This window comes from Leucopleurus acutus (assembly GCF_964270905.1).
Source record: "Leucopleurus acutus genome assembly, chromosome: 3".
Taxonomy (NCBI): Eukaryota; Metazoa; Chordata; class Mammalia; order Artiodactyla; family Delphinidae; genus Leucopleurus; species Leucopleurus acutus.
Genome location: NC_139145.1, coordinates 163,750,248 through 163,766,001, shown reverse-complemented (window position 1 = coordinate 163,766,001; position 15,754 = coordinate 163,750,248). Strand labels below are relative to the sequence as shown.

At 42.6% G+C, this 15,754-nt stretch overlaps 1 protein-coding gene across 1 annotated transcript in view; it reads right to left on the bottom strand.

The window, feature by feature from the left end:
• ANKH (ANKH inorganic pyrophosphate transport regulator) overlaps window positions 1-15,754 on the bottom strand; it is a 142,593-nt gene that overhangs the window by 53,637 nt on the left and 73,202 nt on the right. Inside the window, exons 2-3 of the mRNA XM_082836180.1 lie at window positions 10,864-11,080; window positions 1,860-1,978 (exon numbers count right to left, since the gene is read on the bottom strand). Coding sequence (XP_082692306.1) covers window positions 1,860-1,978; window positions 10,864-11,080 — 336 coding nt within the window. The remainder of the gene's footprint in view (window positions 1-1,859; window positions 1,979-10,863; window positions 11,081-15,754) is intronic.

The following is a 15,754-nucleotide window of genomic DNA, read 5'->3' as shown; positions in this document are numbered from 1 at the left end:
GGTAGGGGGTATGGGAGCAGGGGGCATGCATCAACTACCAGAGTAAACACACCTGGTGATAAGCAAGAAAAAGAAAATCCAGGTACAAGTGTTCCAGTGGCCAAATTCTCCACCTAAAGTGATGTCACGACAACTAAAAATCAGGACCTCCGGTGGAAACTAAGGGTTTAATATCTAAGGCTCCCTGGCCCACCAGTAGGAAGCTGTCAGACTCAAGAAGGCTGCCCCCGTAACCCTGCTACAGGCACATTAAGGCTTCTGATGACATCTGAGAGGATGGACCACATACATTTTTACATTGCATCATTCCTCTGAGGACGGGGGGCTAATGCCATACCTCAATACCTCCATTCACCCCACATGTCTAATGTATATAGAACTGGAGGTAAGGACTGGTAGAAAAACCTATATAGATTATCATATGTTAAAGTCTCCTTCCAAGGGTAATTTAAAATGGATCCCAAAGAAAAGGTTTATTTTCTAGCATTAGACATTGTTGGAAATATATAAATATACATATTTGGCTAAGTCTCTTTTATATCTATAACACAGATGAATAGGAAAAAAGCATTCTCTGAGAACGCTTCAGTATCAGAACAAAGAATTTAATCTATGGAAGTCAGCCACCCTTAGCTAATCTAGCAAAGCTGGCTATTAAAGTAATAAAATTCTATCAGTATATTCAAGCGAGTCTTATTCTAAAAAGCTTTGGGTGCTTATACCACACAAGTGGTAAGTTTATCTGAAAGCTATTCTGATCCCTTGATCCTGAATATATCAGAAAGGAATTTATATTTGAATCAATTTTTCAAACAAGCTCTCTTGCCTACTGCCAGAACTTGTGGCAAATATAGATAATTCTCATAAAATAAACTGAAAAGATGGACTGGTTAAAAGTCAGTGGTCAGTTGGAGCCCTTCTGCACTGCTGGCGGGGATGTAAAATGGTGCAGCTGCTGCTGAACTCAGCATGACAGGTCCTCAAAAAATTAAAGACAGAATTACCATATGATCCAGCAATTCCACTTCTGGCTATATACCCAAAAGAATTAAAGCAAGGACTCAAAGGGCTATTGGCACACTCATGTTCACAGTGGCACTATTCATAGTAGCCAAAAGGTGGCAGTAACCCCGGTGTGTCCACTGATGGATGAAAGGGTAAACCAGTGTGGCTTTTACACATACAAGGAATACTATTCAGCCTTAAAAAGAGGGACATTCTGACACCTGCTGCATACGACATGCATGAACCTTGAAGACATTCTGCTAAGTGAAATAAGCCCGTCACAAAAAGACAAATATTGTAGGACTCCACTCACGAGGTACCGAGAACAGTCAAGTTCACAGAGACAGAAGTAGAGGTGGTAGGAGCCAGGGGCTGGGGTCGGGGGCGGGAGTTAGTGTTCAATGGGGCAGAGACTCAGCTGGGAAGATGGAGAGGGCCGAGGGTGGATGGCGGTGATGGGAGCACCACGATGTGAATGCACCTAATGCCACTGAAGTGGGCGCTTAAAAATGGTTAAGATGGGAAGTTTTATGTTATATGTATATTATCACAATCGGGAAAAAAATGTGGTGGGCAGTGAAGACAGCCTCGGATGTGTTGGTCATTTTCTGGGGGGAATAAGTGGATCCATTTCTGGGTTGCTGGGGGCTGGGGGAGGGGAGGGTGGGGAGGCAGTATTTAACGGGAATAGAGTCAGTATCCCAAGATGAAAAGAGTTCTGAAGAGTCACAGCAATGTGAATATACTCCATGCCATTGAACTGTATACATAAAAATGGTTAAGATGGTGAAGTTTAGGTTATGTATTTTTTACCATAAGTTTTTTAAACAGTGCCAACGATCTTCTCTACTCACCATTGCATCCATAAAAGGGAAGGCAGCAAGATACAGGAAGGCCCTTCTTGTTTTGTTCCCCACTGACTCATCCACATGGTGCAATTTATTGATGATGTAGTAGCCTAAGTCACTATATGCTGCAGAAGGTAAAACAAAACAAAACAGAACATGGCAATATTTAGAAAACAGTATCCTCATAAGCTTTTTATCTCAAAAGTTTTTTTTAAATAAATTTATTTATCTTATTTTATTTATTTTTGGCTGCATTTGGGTCTTTGTTGATGCCCGCGGGTTTTTCTCTAGTTGCGGCGATCGGGGGCTACTCCTCGTTGCGGTGCACGGGCCTCTCATTGCGGTGGCTTCTCCTGCTGCGGAGCACGGGCTCTAGGCGTGCAGGCTTCAGAAGTTGTGGCTCGTAGGCTCAGTAGTTGTGGCTCATGGGCTCTAGAGCGCAGGCTCAGTAGTTGTGGAGCACAGGCTTAGTTGCTCCGCGGCATGCGGGATCTTCCCAGACCAGGGCTCGAACCCATGTCCCCTGCATTGGCAGGCAGATTCTTAATCACTGTGCCACCAGGGAAGCCCTCAAAAGTTTAAAAACAATTTTAAATATAATATTTGGGTTTTGGTACAAAAATTACAAAATTCAGATGAGCAAAAAGAAGAAAATCATCTACAGTCTCATTCATCCCTCTGCCCAGAAGGGGTCACAGTTGAAACTCTAGGTTCTAATTGCCCAGTTCTTTTACAGGTCTGTGTGGTGGATTATGCGTGAGTGTTTTAACATAACAATGGGATAACATACCTTTCAATAAAAATGTTAAAGCTAGCTTTTCACTGTTTGTCATTCCTTTTGTATCATTTTTTGGGGAGAAGGGTGGTAACTGTGGGTATAGTCTCCCCAGTGGAAAAATGCTATCTCTGTGCTTTCCAAGTCCCTCCAACATGAGGACCTGTGACCAGTGTGTGACTGGAACATAATGGGCCTTAATCAACACAGGCTGAATGAATGTGTTGGTGCCAAAGGGAGAGAAAGGAAGAAAGAGAAAGGTCTCCTAGTGTCTGCTAGGCGTTCTGGCAGACATTGTTAGTAAAGGTTAAATACAATATTCAGCTATTTGCTACCTCATTGATACAATGTGTAGACTATATAGGAAAACAATGATCTTTGTGTTTTCATAGTGCTCTAATAGTAGTGTTCCCGCTGTGTTCATTCTTTTGTAAATATGAATATCCATGTACTTGACAACTGCAGAAGATGCTTTGAAATCAGAAAGGAGATAAAATTTAGTGTCTCACTTTGTGAAATAATAAGAATTCCTTCCCCCATCTCAAAGTTTGGGGGACGACTTATTACCATATAAACTGGTAAAAAGAAATAATCCTCCATCCTCTGTCGGGATTAGTCTGGAATTATGGGGATGTTGGATTAAGTGTGCTCTTCAGGATGATATCCAAGTTATTTAAATGTCTATAAATAGAAATCTCAGCGAGGGTAGAGGTACAAGTAAGTGATTTCAAGGGGTAGGGGGCTGGAATGGCTAAGACATCCAGCATGCAATGCTGGTGGGACAGGCAAATGCAGGGGAGGAGGGCCCAGTCCTCCCAGGAAGGGCAGAGGTGGAAACCAAGAGGCGAGCTGCCAGGTGAGCCCAGGTGGCAGGTGTGGAGCGTGGCGGGACCAGCAAAACCACTGAGGCAGCAAGAAGAGAAATCCAGGAGGGAGGGTGGCACTTGGCAGAAAGAGAAAAGACTGGGGAAATGGGATTAGTTACGGCCAGGGACAAGGAAGGCAGCTGTGATGTCCTGCTTGGATCAGAAGGCACGTGGGTGACCTGATCCTGGAAAGCAGGAGGAAGCCCTCCAGCCCGACTTGGCAGCGAGGTGAGAAGTGCATTCAGACCTGAGATTAGCTGGTGAAACACAAAGCCGGGATAAAGATGTTGCTGGATCACACACACAGCTTACTTTGGGTGCCGAGATTTGGAAATCGTGGCTGCTGTTGATTTGTACACTCCTTTTCATTCAGTCAAGTTCACTGCGCTGAGACCTGCGCAGAGATGGTCCTGACCCGGCCCACCCCACTGCCCCTCCCAGCAGAGACCGCCGGCAATAGTAAAGGCGGCCACGCTGGGCGAGCAGAGCCATGCCAAGTGCACGAGCCCGGGGCTGGCTCTGAAGAGCTCAGGAACTAACATTCCCTGGTAAAGGTTAGCGCCAATACAAACGCCAGGTGACTGGACTGGACTGGATGGCTAAAGCTGCGCCCTTGAGATTAGAAAAGGCTGAGATCTGGAGGGTAATGTATGGGTTGACCTGTGTCCCCGCACAATTCATTTGCTGAGTCCTTAGTCCCCAGGACCTCAGAAGGTGACCTTATTTGACAACCAGGTCATGGCAGGTATAATTAGCTGAGATGGGGTCACGCTGGAGAAGAGTGGGCTCTTGGTGTCCTTCTCAAAAGGGGGAATTTGGACACAGAGATAGACACGCACAAGGAGAAGCCCATGAAAACATGAAGGCAGAGATCGGGGAGATGCTTCCACAAGCCAAGGGACAGTGCACGTTGCAAACCACTGGAAGCTGGAGAGGGGCCTGGGACAGACTCTCCGTCACGGCCTCAGACGGAACCAACCTCACTGCCACCACCTCGACCTTCCAGCCTCCAGACCGTGAGACCACACACTTCTGCTGTCTGTGTTGCTCTGTTAGGACAGACCTAGCAAACTCATACAGATGGCTTCTAGGAAGGGGAGAATTATTTCCCCGTGAGTCTCTGGGGTAATGGCAGGAAAAGAAGGGACGTGTGAATTTGAACAGCTGAGAGCAGGGCGTGCAGTTTGCTCATGTGGCCTGAGTGTATAGGGATCAGTATAAGTAAGCTTCTCTACTTCTGTGAATATACCTAAGTGTACCAACTTATTACACTATTTTAACTAAAACATCAAAAACAGTGCCTTTATGTAGAGCAATGAAGAGCTGACATCTGAAGTTTAACAGGGTCTGAAGGACTGCTGGGTGCTGAGCTCGACCAAGCCTCTGACTCTGCCAGGATGTTTCCCCCACCTCACCCCCCTGCTTTGTTCAGTCTGCAGCTCCAGGGTCCCCAGGTGCCAGGGGTACTTTGAGACCAATGGGCCCAAGGATGCTTTTGCTTCTTTTTACTTCTTGTCCTCCTTTAGCTACCAGACAAAAACTTTGGAGGCCAAGGGAAGAAGCTTTCTTCCCGTCTTTCTTCCTTCCTTTTACTCCTCCCCTACGTAGTAGAAGAAGAGTCTGGTTATAACTACAAAGGTTGTTTCCACCCTGTGAGCTGGGAGAGTAAAATCCCAGCGGCTGTTTTCCACCCAGTATCGCCTCACCCTCCCCTCCCGTGTCCCAGAGCTGTTTCTGGCTGGAGGTATAGGCTGGGGGTAATTTGTTTAAAGCACTTTGCATAGAGTCTATAATTACCAGGCTAGCTGCCTTAATGGCATTTAGTAACCTTCAACTTATAAGCTGCCTTACCAAGAGTCTTCTGAAATAGCTTATAGTCCTTATGAAAAGTAGGACATTAGAAAGAAAAATTAAGCAAGGTTTTTGAATAGATGTAAATGGAGTTCATGGCCTGGCTGCAGCAGGAGGACACAGACTTAACCTATTTACAGGTAGACAGCTTTGAGCTGCCCAAACAGAAGCAGGAAGGGCCATTCAAATCCCTAGCTCCTCTGACCTCAGAATTATTTTCCCGTGAGACTCTGGGGTGATGGAGCGATGGACCTTTCCAGAATCACTGGTTCTCAAACTTGTTCATCCAGAGTCACCAGCACTTGTTGCAAAATGCCATGAAATTTAGTATTAATCAAAATAAGCCTCATTACCTATAATTTTCCCATGGGAATTGAAGGAAAAGCCCTCTTTCCATTTTTAGTAAAAGAATAATATGTGCATTTCCAAGGGGCAAATTTGGGAGCCCTTATTCTAATTCTAATGCCTTAGTTCCCATGTTTAAAAGTCTCACAAGTGCTACGGATTGACCCACTGTGTTCTGTTTACCAAGGCTCCTGCAGCTCGGGTATCTTGAGCCAGGCTCCAGGTACACATAGAATAGAATATAGAATATCAACTTTCTGGCCAGTGGATCTCTAGATTTCAAGTCTGTCAGTCCAACACAATTCCAAGTGTCTACTCATTTGGCTAATTGCATAAGGTTTGGGTGGTACATTTTCTGGAGCCATCTTTTCCTCACCATCTGCACCATACATTCCTGGGGAAGTGCCTGTGTGATCAGTGGGACCCACTCCGGCCATGTGCAAATGTCTGGGGAAACCCATAACCATGTGCAAATCTCTCAAGGATGAGAGAATGCGTGGCTTACCAGTCTGGCCCAAAAAGAGAAAAAAATCAGAGAAAATGAATATGAAACATAAGAAAAAACATTATTTACAGCAAATGTAATAAAAAGGACCTAGTGAAAGTTCTCTCCTTTATTGGGGCAAACACAATAACAGTTGACCCTGCAAAGGAGTTCTTGGTCCTCTCTGACCTGAGTCTACCTCTAATGTCTCACTGTGATCAGTAAATGGATGCCCAGATGTGACACCAGGTTAGCGAAGGAAAGGAGCTACAGTTGAAACTGGTTTTTCAAAGCTGGTGACGCTTAGCTTTGAAGTCCCTTCTAAGTGAGAAGATCCTCCAGCAGTTGGTAGATTATCGGTAGATACTGAAAGTTTGAAATGTCAAAGTTCATCCAGATTGGGAAAAGAAAATCTAAGATAGAGATCATGCTGGGAATCAGGATTTCTCCAATGGCTGGAGGTACCATGGAATACACAAACTTAAAAAAAATGTATCTTAAGAGTACCTCTGCCCCAGCACTAGTTCATAACCCAGGAGATTATGCAGACTGACAAAATATATTGAACTTTTCTAAATATTAAAAATTTCTTTAGAGACCATAACGTTATCAAGCAGTAAATAAGAACATACAGATCTTCCTTGTTGTTAAAGCTGTATTAAACATACTTACATGAACACTAGACTCAATCTGCTTTATTCAATACAGCTGTCCCTGAGATGTCACAAAAAAATTTTCACTGGTGTCAAAGGCTCTCCAAGGGACCCAGCTACAGCCGCAAAGCTCAATGCCTACCGCCCTCCCTGCGGGTCCTCTTTCTACTTTGCCCTTCCCTGCTCTCCTTCCCTTTCTCTCTTCCTCTCTCCCCCTTTTCCTGTCCCTGTTGCCTAACGGGCTCTTCCATAGTCTCAGGCTGCACACCTCCTTTACCTGGTTACCTGCACCCTAGCACTGGGCATCCACCCTGTTACCCGTGATATTCAACACCGAACTCATTTTCTTGCTTTATTCTCCCCTGATTCATGAATGCGTGGTGGCTGCCTGCCTCCCACTTCTTTTCCTCCCCAAGGATGAATATCTTTTATATTTATCTCACCTCTGTACCCAACTTTTGATTAGTAGGACCTGAATGACATGCACGTACTATTTGTTCAATAAGTAATTTGTTGGACCACGGATAGGACAGATGGGGATTGGACTATTTTAAAGGTGAGTTAAACAAAGGGCAATTCTTTCACTCTTGTTTAGTCAAAGGCCCCCACATTCAAAGCAGGAAGGTCAGCTCTACTAATACTAGTGGTGTGTCTGCTTAGAGTTAAACATTCATGTTAATAACATCGTAAGGGGAAATGGATGAATTTTATCAGTGTTTGAATATATCTAAAAAAAGAGAAATATTCACTAAATATACAGAAGGCATCTTGCTGGGAAAAGTAACTAATATTGTAAAGAATAAAATGAATAAACAGGTAAATTAGGAAACAAAGCAAAAAGAAACCAAGGAGTTGGCCATTAAACTGAAAAAGCATAGAACACGGTGATTTTGTTAAAACCACGAGCCTGAGGTTAGACAGAATTAACAGAGATGTAACAGACAAGAAGAGTCACCATTTGTAATCTTAAGTGGCTACAGCAAAATATTCATTTAGAGCACTGGGTCAAATTTTCCACTCCATCTTGTATCAAAGATAAGGGAAAAATTAGAAAGAGTCGTGCTGGAATACAACCAACACTTTCAGAGCCAGTAAAGAGATGACCCACCCCATGAGCCTTTCAGAACCAATCCCTAAGAGAAAGAACTTCTTCCTCCTCTATGCTCTTGGATGCCCTTATATAAATGCTATGGAAAAGTTAGAAGGTCTAGATAACAGAAATAAATCTATTAAGGAGATAGGGAAATAGCACCTAAAAAGGAAAGTTTCAGGCAATTAGACTAGTTTCGCCTAAACAAAATAATATAGAGAAATTTGGTTTTAAGCCTAGGTTACTCTGGTTCCTATCTCACTCTGTGGGCTAAGCTGGTGAACGTGTAACACGCGGCTTCTTGTACTTACTCTGAGCCCTACTGAGGAGCTGTTCATGTGGGGAATACATACCCATTTCAGTATCAGGCCAAGCAAATACAATTAGGAAGACTGCCTGAGAGCAGACAATGGCTTCTTAAGTCAAATTATTTGGAATAGCTGCTTTTTTGTTTATCTATGTCACTGTTCCCTTGTCCCAAGCATAGATAGCCGAGAGCTGACTGTTAAAGTAGAAATGTCAGTGGCTGTTTCTAGCATTACTAAGATGTGAAAATGGGTTTTAGTGTCTAGTGTAGGTGACACATTGTAAAGTAGAAACTGAACAGGGGGATGTTTATGGATGGTAGGAAAATAATGTTGGAAAAGGTGAGGATGACAAGAGAGCAACATCCCACCTGGAGCTTGTGGTCAAGGTTATGGGGAAAAATTGGCAAGACCTGAGTATAGAAAAGCTTACGGGATTAGTGAAAAAAAGGAGAAAGGAAGGTGAGCAAAGATGCCTGATGCAGCAGACAGTAGAAGGCAAGAGAAGAATCAAACCATTAGGCGGAAAATTGAAATGAGGCCAACCAACTAGAAGAGGGAAAATCATTAAAATCTGAGTTTTAAGTCTTTGAAAGAAATTGATATTGCTTTCTTAGTAACTGTAGAAAGCATTTGTTTGTTGGAAGGAAAAGAAGTGCTAATTGTAAAAATATCAACAGTGATAAGAGCAATTGTTAAATATATCTGGGATGTAGAACCATTTTGGTTCAAATGTAAGATTTTATTATTCCATTTTAAAATTGAAAAACTTGCATTTAACTTGGAAAATGATTTGATTTTTGTTTGATTTTTATTTCAGTGACCAAATGTCCCTCCCAACAGTGTCAATAATACAGTACACTCAAGTTTTCCTTAATTACTGACATCTAGTAATTAGCTATTAGCCCCAAAGTCTCATTTGAGCATGACTAAAACAGGGAATGTCGGGTTTATTTGGAAGTAAGTAGCTAAAAAGAAACTAATTTATCTTCCTTTTTAGGCAAAAATTTATTTAGACCCACTCATTGCACATATGGAATTTTCTCAAGTACATACACCATCTATGAAAATGGCCCAGATCAAATGTAGCTGCAGAAGTTTTCTTTAAAACTCAGCGGATAAGTTAGTATTCAGGGTTTAAGTTAAGGGAAAGAAAGGCATCTCCTCTCTGTCCCATGCCCTGAAGCTCTGAGCCCCAATGAAATGACCAATAGCAACACTTTGCCTGGATATTTGCCCCATGAGAAGCATCCTCTCGCCAACATTGTTCTTAGCACAAAATCCTATGTTGTATTAAAAAGGAAGACCACAGGGGCTTCCCTGGTGGCGCAGTGGTTGGGAGTCCACCTGCCAATGCAGGGGACACGGGTTTGTGCCCCGGTCCGGGAAGATCCCACATGCCGCGGAGCGGCTGGGCCTGTGAGCCATGGCCGTTGAGTCTGCACGTGGTGGGAGAGGCCACAACAGTGAGAGGCCCGTGTACCGCAAAAAAAAAAAAAAAAAAAAAAAAAAGGAAGACCACAAAGGCCTCAGTCTATTTACTTTTAGATTCACAATTATATGAGTAAACATGAGTTGACATCTGAGTACACTGTAAATGGTTTGGGTTAATCTCCCGGCTCTTCATTCACCACGGACATTCATGGTTCTCATACAACCAGTGCCAATTTGAAGACACACAATGGGTTTGTGAAGTGTTGTTCACAAGCTTTATGTAACTGGGTTCAGTAGGTGTGCCATTCAATTTTTATGCCAGGTAAGCTGAGCTGTTCTGAAGCCAAGGGGTTCTGAGATCATGCCCTTAGGGTTTTTTATCACCACCAAGAAGGCAGCAGAAGTAGAACTCCAGCTCTAAAGGAAGGGGCTTTCCTAGGTCTTGGTGAAACCGTAGGCCAGTCACTGTGTGTGATAAAATTTTCTTGTTGTTTCATGAAAAGAATGTTATGCCCAGAGTATTGAGTCTCATCTGAAATAGAAACATGGGGCCCTAAAAGGAGATAATTTTAATACATAAAACAATCTCATCTGTTTTCACTGTTGATAAGAATTAATCCTGAATAACACTCATTCTATTTTTATTCTTAAGATTGAGTCTGATAAGATAAACACCAAGGTCCTACTGTACAGCACAGGGAACTATATTCATTATCTTCTAATAAACTATAGTGGAAGAGAATCTGAAAAAGAACATATCTATATACTGCATATATATGATATACGTATACATATATGTATGTATATAGCTGAATCACTGTGCTGTACACCTGAAACTAACACAACATTATAAATCAACTATACTTCAATTAAAAAAGAAAAGAGTAAGTAATGTCTGTCTCTAACAAAAGCACCTGACATTTTTTTGACCTTACTGAAGGCTAATCCTAGATCTGCTCACCTGTTAATGAAACTCCTTCCTCACTGACACAGGGTTTGGGAACCAGGGACATACAGCTTGCCAGACAAAGGACATTTTCTTTTCTTGACCTAGGAGCACAAACTCCATTCCTTCCATCCCTTGAAATTGTCTTGATATTTAATAATTATGGAAGAAATCATTTACTACAATAAATACACGAAAATGAATCAAGAGGAAGAACGAATTAGCAAAGCTAGATTCTTAAGGGACGGCCAACAGCCTTACCTATGAGGGTGTGGAAGACAGCGGCTATAGCACCGGCCACCACCATGCACAGGACAGCTTTGGTCCTGTCCCGCTTGCTGTTCACAAACACCAGGCCCACATTCTTGAAGTCACTCATGGGCCCCGTGAAGAACTTCATTAAGGAGTAGGCCAGCCCGTAGCTGGCCAGCATCTCCACTGCATCTTCCTTGACAGCTGCAATGCCCCGGTTCAAGGCCTGTGGAGGGAAGAAACCCACAAACAGCGTTAGGAACGGTGTCTTGGGGCTTCCGTGGTGGCGCAGTAGTTAAGAATCCGCCTGCCAATGCAGGGGACACGGGTTCGAGCCCTGGTCTGGGAAGATCCCACATGCCACGGAGCAGCTAAGCCCGTGTACCACAACTACTGAGCCTGCACTCTAGAGCCCGCGAGCCACAACTACTGAGCCTGCGCTCTAGAGCCCGCGAGCCACAACTACTGAGCCTGCGCTCTAGGGCCCGTGAGCCACAACTACTGAGCCTGCGCTCTAGGGCCCGTGCTCCGCGACAAGAGAAGCCACCACGATGAGAAGCCACTGCAGTGAGAAGCCCACGCACCACAACGAAGACCCAACACAGCCAAAATAAATAAATAAATAAGAAACGCTGTCTTATATCTCCTACAATAAAACTCAGCAGGTCATGTTTCCATAGGCACTCTAAGCAGCTTATAGGGCAGATCTCACTGTAATTTGATAAAGGTTATTAGTTTTCATTTTCGTCCATATTAGCTTCATTTTGAAATATCTTCCTGTCGGGGAGATAGCTGTCCACTGGGTTGAAAGTGATAGAAAAAAACCCAACAAGCATTTTATGTTAATATCAGAAAATAATTCGGAGAAGTTCTGGTTAAAAGGTTAACATGTTAAATTTTATTTGTAGGCTGAACCTACATAATAGCAACAGGCATTCTGGAAATGGGTCAGCCACTTTATATGGAGTAGGTGATGGTTTCTCTTTTCCTTTAAGGAAGGGGTGTGTGTGTGTGTGTGACATACTAGGTATCTGTTATGTATGTAACCTTCACAGCATAAAGTAAGTTCTATGCTACGAAAACAGGTATTGAAGGAAATTATTATACAGTACAATGGATGCCATTCACGTGATTCTTACTGTATCTTAACTTGAAATAGATTCATGATCTCTGTGCAGACAAACAGGAAAAGAAAATCTTTAAACCAAATACACCGTTTTGAATAATAAGATGTGGTCATAGAATATTCTGTTTTAATCATCCTCCATGAGGGATCCTCTGAGGTACTGGTGACCTTGTCAGGATGGCATTTCCAAACTAACTTTCCCACCTAGTAGACAATAAAGGAGACTGGAGGTAGTGGGAATGGATGTCCAGGAAGAAGAACTTTATTTTAAAAATGTCCCCAGTACATCGCCTCTGTCTTTAGGCACAGGCAACTGACTGGGCAGGAGAGTCAGCTTTCTGTATAGTAATACACTTTTAATTAGTTAATTTATTTTTATTGAAGTATAGGTGATTTACAGTGTTGTGTTAGTTTCTGGTGTACAGCAAAGTGATTCAGTTGTACATATGTGTGTATATATATATTTTTTTCAGATTCTTTTTCATTATAGGTTATTACAAGGTATTGAATATAGTTCCCTGTGCTATACAGTAGGACCTTGTTGGTTATCTATTTTATATATAGTGGTGTGTATCTACTAATCCCAAATGCCTTAGTTATCTCTCTTCCCCCTGCCTTTCCCCTTTGGTAACCATGTTTGTTTTCTAAGTCTGTGAGTCTGTTTCTGTTTTGTGAGTAAGTTCAGTTGTGTTATTTTTTTAGATTCCACATAGAAGTGATATCATACGGTACTTGTCTTTCTCTGTCTTACTTCACTTGGTATGATCATCTCTAGGTCCACCCATGTTGCTGCAAATGGCATTATTTCATTCTTTTTTGTGAAGCCAAGCTAGCTGACACAGGGGTATAAAAGGTCACCTCCCCTGCCTCACTGTGGGACTGATCACTCTGGTACAATTCATGCTCCAGAGCTCCCCATGGGATCAGGTGGAAGCTAGTCTCCAGTGAAGACCACATCCTTGTTTAATTTTTCCCCACTGCCCACTGCTTCCCTCTCCCCTTCTCCGGAGAGCACACACTCAATAAATCACTTGCACAAGAATTTCCCAACGCAGGTTCTGCTTCCAGAATCCCCAGCTCAATACAACTTCTAATTACGTTTCTCTCAGACACAGAGAACAGTGTATGGTTTGTTCTTTTTCCTTCTCATCCTTCCCCAATCTATGACTGAAAACTGTTTACTTTTTATTGCTAAAATACGTGTTCGAACTTAAATGATAAAATTGTATATTAGCACAAGTTTTAAAACTATATAGGAGGGCCCCTAAATAATGTAGGATTAGTCTTTTTATATGTCTTGTTGGCAAAATTTTATTCTTTGCTAGAAAGACATTAGCTCTGGCTGGGGCATCAACGGCAATGTTTTCTATTTCCACCAACTGTTCCTTGATGAAGTCCTAAACCCAGCACTGAGGCACGAGAGCAGAAAGAAGGGCACGGGGAAGAACAGCTCTGTCAGCAAGACTGGGTGTGAAAACTCCACTGAGCTCAACAATTATGGTAATTTGAGGAAAGAGCACAGGGTTTAGAGACAGGCAGACTCGACTAGATCCACTTCTACCACTTAACTACTGAGTGGCCTTGGCCATGGTACTTATTCTCGCTGAAATAATGGATCTTAGATTGTCTATAAGTAGTGTACAGGGCACCACCCATGACTGGCCTAGAAAAGGCACTTGAAAGCAAGGATTTATGTCTATGTTGTTTACCACTGTACACCTACCACCTTGCTACCTTATAAACACTCAAATATTTGTTGGATGAATGAATGAATTAGGTATTTTCTGCCAGGAATTTCAATGTTGATACTAATTTGTATGCACTTTAAGGAAATCACATTTTGATTGTAAGATGAAGATGTTATTACTTGTAAGATTTACTATTGACTTAACATTTTTATTGGCCAAATTAAATGTACATCGTGATGGGAAAACATATCCTGATTTCAAGAAGCATTAAAATGCAAGGAAAAAGAGCTTTAGAATTGAGGAGATATGCTATATTAATATTATTAGTCTTTTTATTATTTCCATTTTCAGTACTGCCCCCAATTTGTTCACTTCCTAATTTTATGATTTTCTTTTGATACCAGAAATATTAAGTTATTATGTAGTTGATCCTTCATTTCATGGAGTTTCTTTCCATAGTTTTGGACTCTGTCATTCTTACCCATCTTTAGCTAAGGTAATTTTGTCTAGTTTATAGTTTCATTTGCACATTTAGCTTTTCACTCCTCCTGGAACTTATGCTGTGAGGTATGGCTTAAAATTCATTTTCTCATAATAGTTTACTCCTTCAACACCAGTTTGAATAAAACACCCATTGCCCACTTATTTGTGATGTCTTCTTATCAGCCATTAGTTCTTATACTTCCTTCCATCACCTATTGTTTGCTTTACCTGTCTGTCTCAATTTGCTTACCCTGTTTTTCTTCATAGCATGTTCATTACTTGACATTATACTGTCTATTTACTTGTTATTTGTCTTCCTGTCTATCTTCTCCACTTGACTGTAAGCTCCAGGGCACAAAGAGAACTTTGTCTGGTTCACACCACATCTCCAGACCTAAACATGATAGGGGATCACATGATAGGTGAATGATAAGGATGAAAGAATGAAGTGAAATATACACGAACAGGATAAACATTTCCTGTGATGGGTACTGAAGAAATGAAATTAATGAGCTGGGGTTTCCTTGGAGGAGCTTATTCAGATGAACTAGACAAGGAAACCCCTTCAAAGAGGTGATAATTGAGCTGAGAGATGAAGAATGAACAGCTATATAGAGTTGGAGGAAGGCACAGGCCTGCAGGAGGGCTTAGTGTTCTTAAGGAACAGAAAGGCGGCCAGTGAGAATAGAGGGGAATAGGTGAACTTGGAAGAGAAGACAATGCTGAGGTAATTCCAGGTCACAGCGAAGAACACGGTGCTTTGCTCTAAGAGCAGTGGGAAGCCATCAAATGGTCCACGCAGAGGTGGGATAGAGGCTCCTGTTGGCTGCAGGGATGGACGTGGCCTGGAGAGGGACAGGCAGAGCAGGAAGCCAGGAGTTCTGTGGTAATCCAGGTAAGAGAAGGCGATGGCTTGGACTAGGGGACGTAGGGAAGACGGAGAGAAGTAGATTGACTTGAGAGCTTTTTGGAGGTAAAATAAATGGACCTGGTGATGGACTATGTGGTGGGTGTGAGGAAGAGGGAGAAATCAGAGCTGGCTGTTGACTTTTTTGGCTTGAGTCATTGGTCAAATGGTGTTGCTACTTACTGAGATGAAGGGACTGGGGGAGGGAAGGTTTGGGAGGAAAAGGCAAGACCTCCACTGAGGAGTCCCCTGCTGGGCGTGAGACACCCATAGCATTCCAAACACAGAAGTCAGGTAAGATAGTTGACTCAGTGAGCCTGGTGTCCAGGGGACATCTCGGCTATGGCTATTTGAAGGTCGTCAGCATACAGACAGCATTTAAAGGCAGGAGACTAAACGAGATTATCTAGACAAGGTATAGATAGAAGGGAGTCTGAGGTTCAGCCCTGTAGCACCCTAGAAATAAACTTAAACATTAAGTATGTGGCAAGCCTTCCATGTTACCTGGGGGTTATAAGGATGCTGTAGTTCAGCATCCATCAGTTAGCTACTACTGTTCTGGCCACGTCACTAACAAACCCTGCTGCATCTCTAGCCAACACCAGGAAGAACAGCCACTGTGGCTGGGAAAGAGGAAGAGCTATGGCCTTGAAATTCAGCTAAGAAAGTGTCTGAGAAGTCTTTGGAATGAATTAG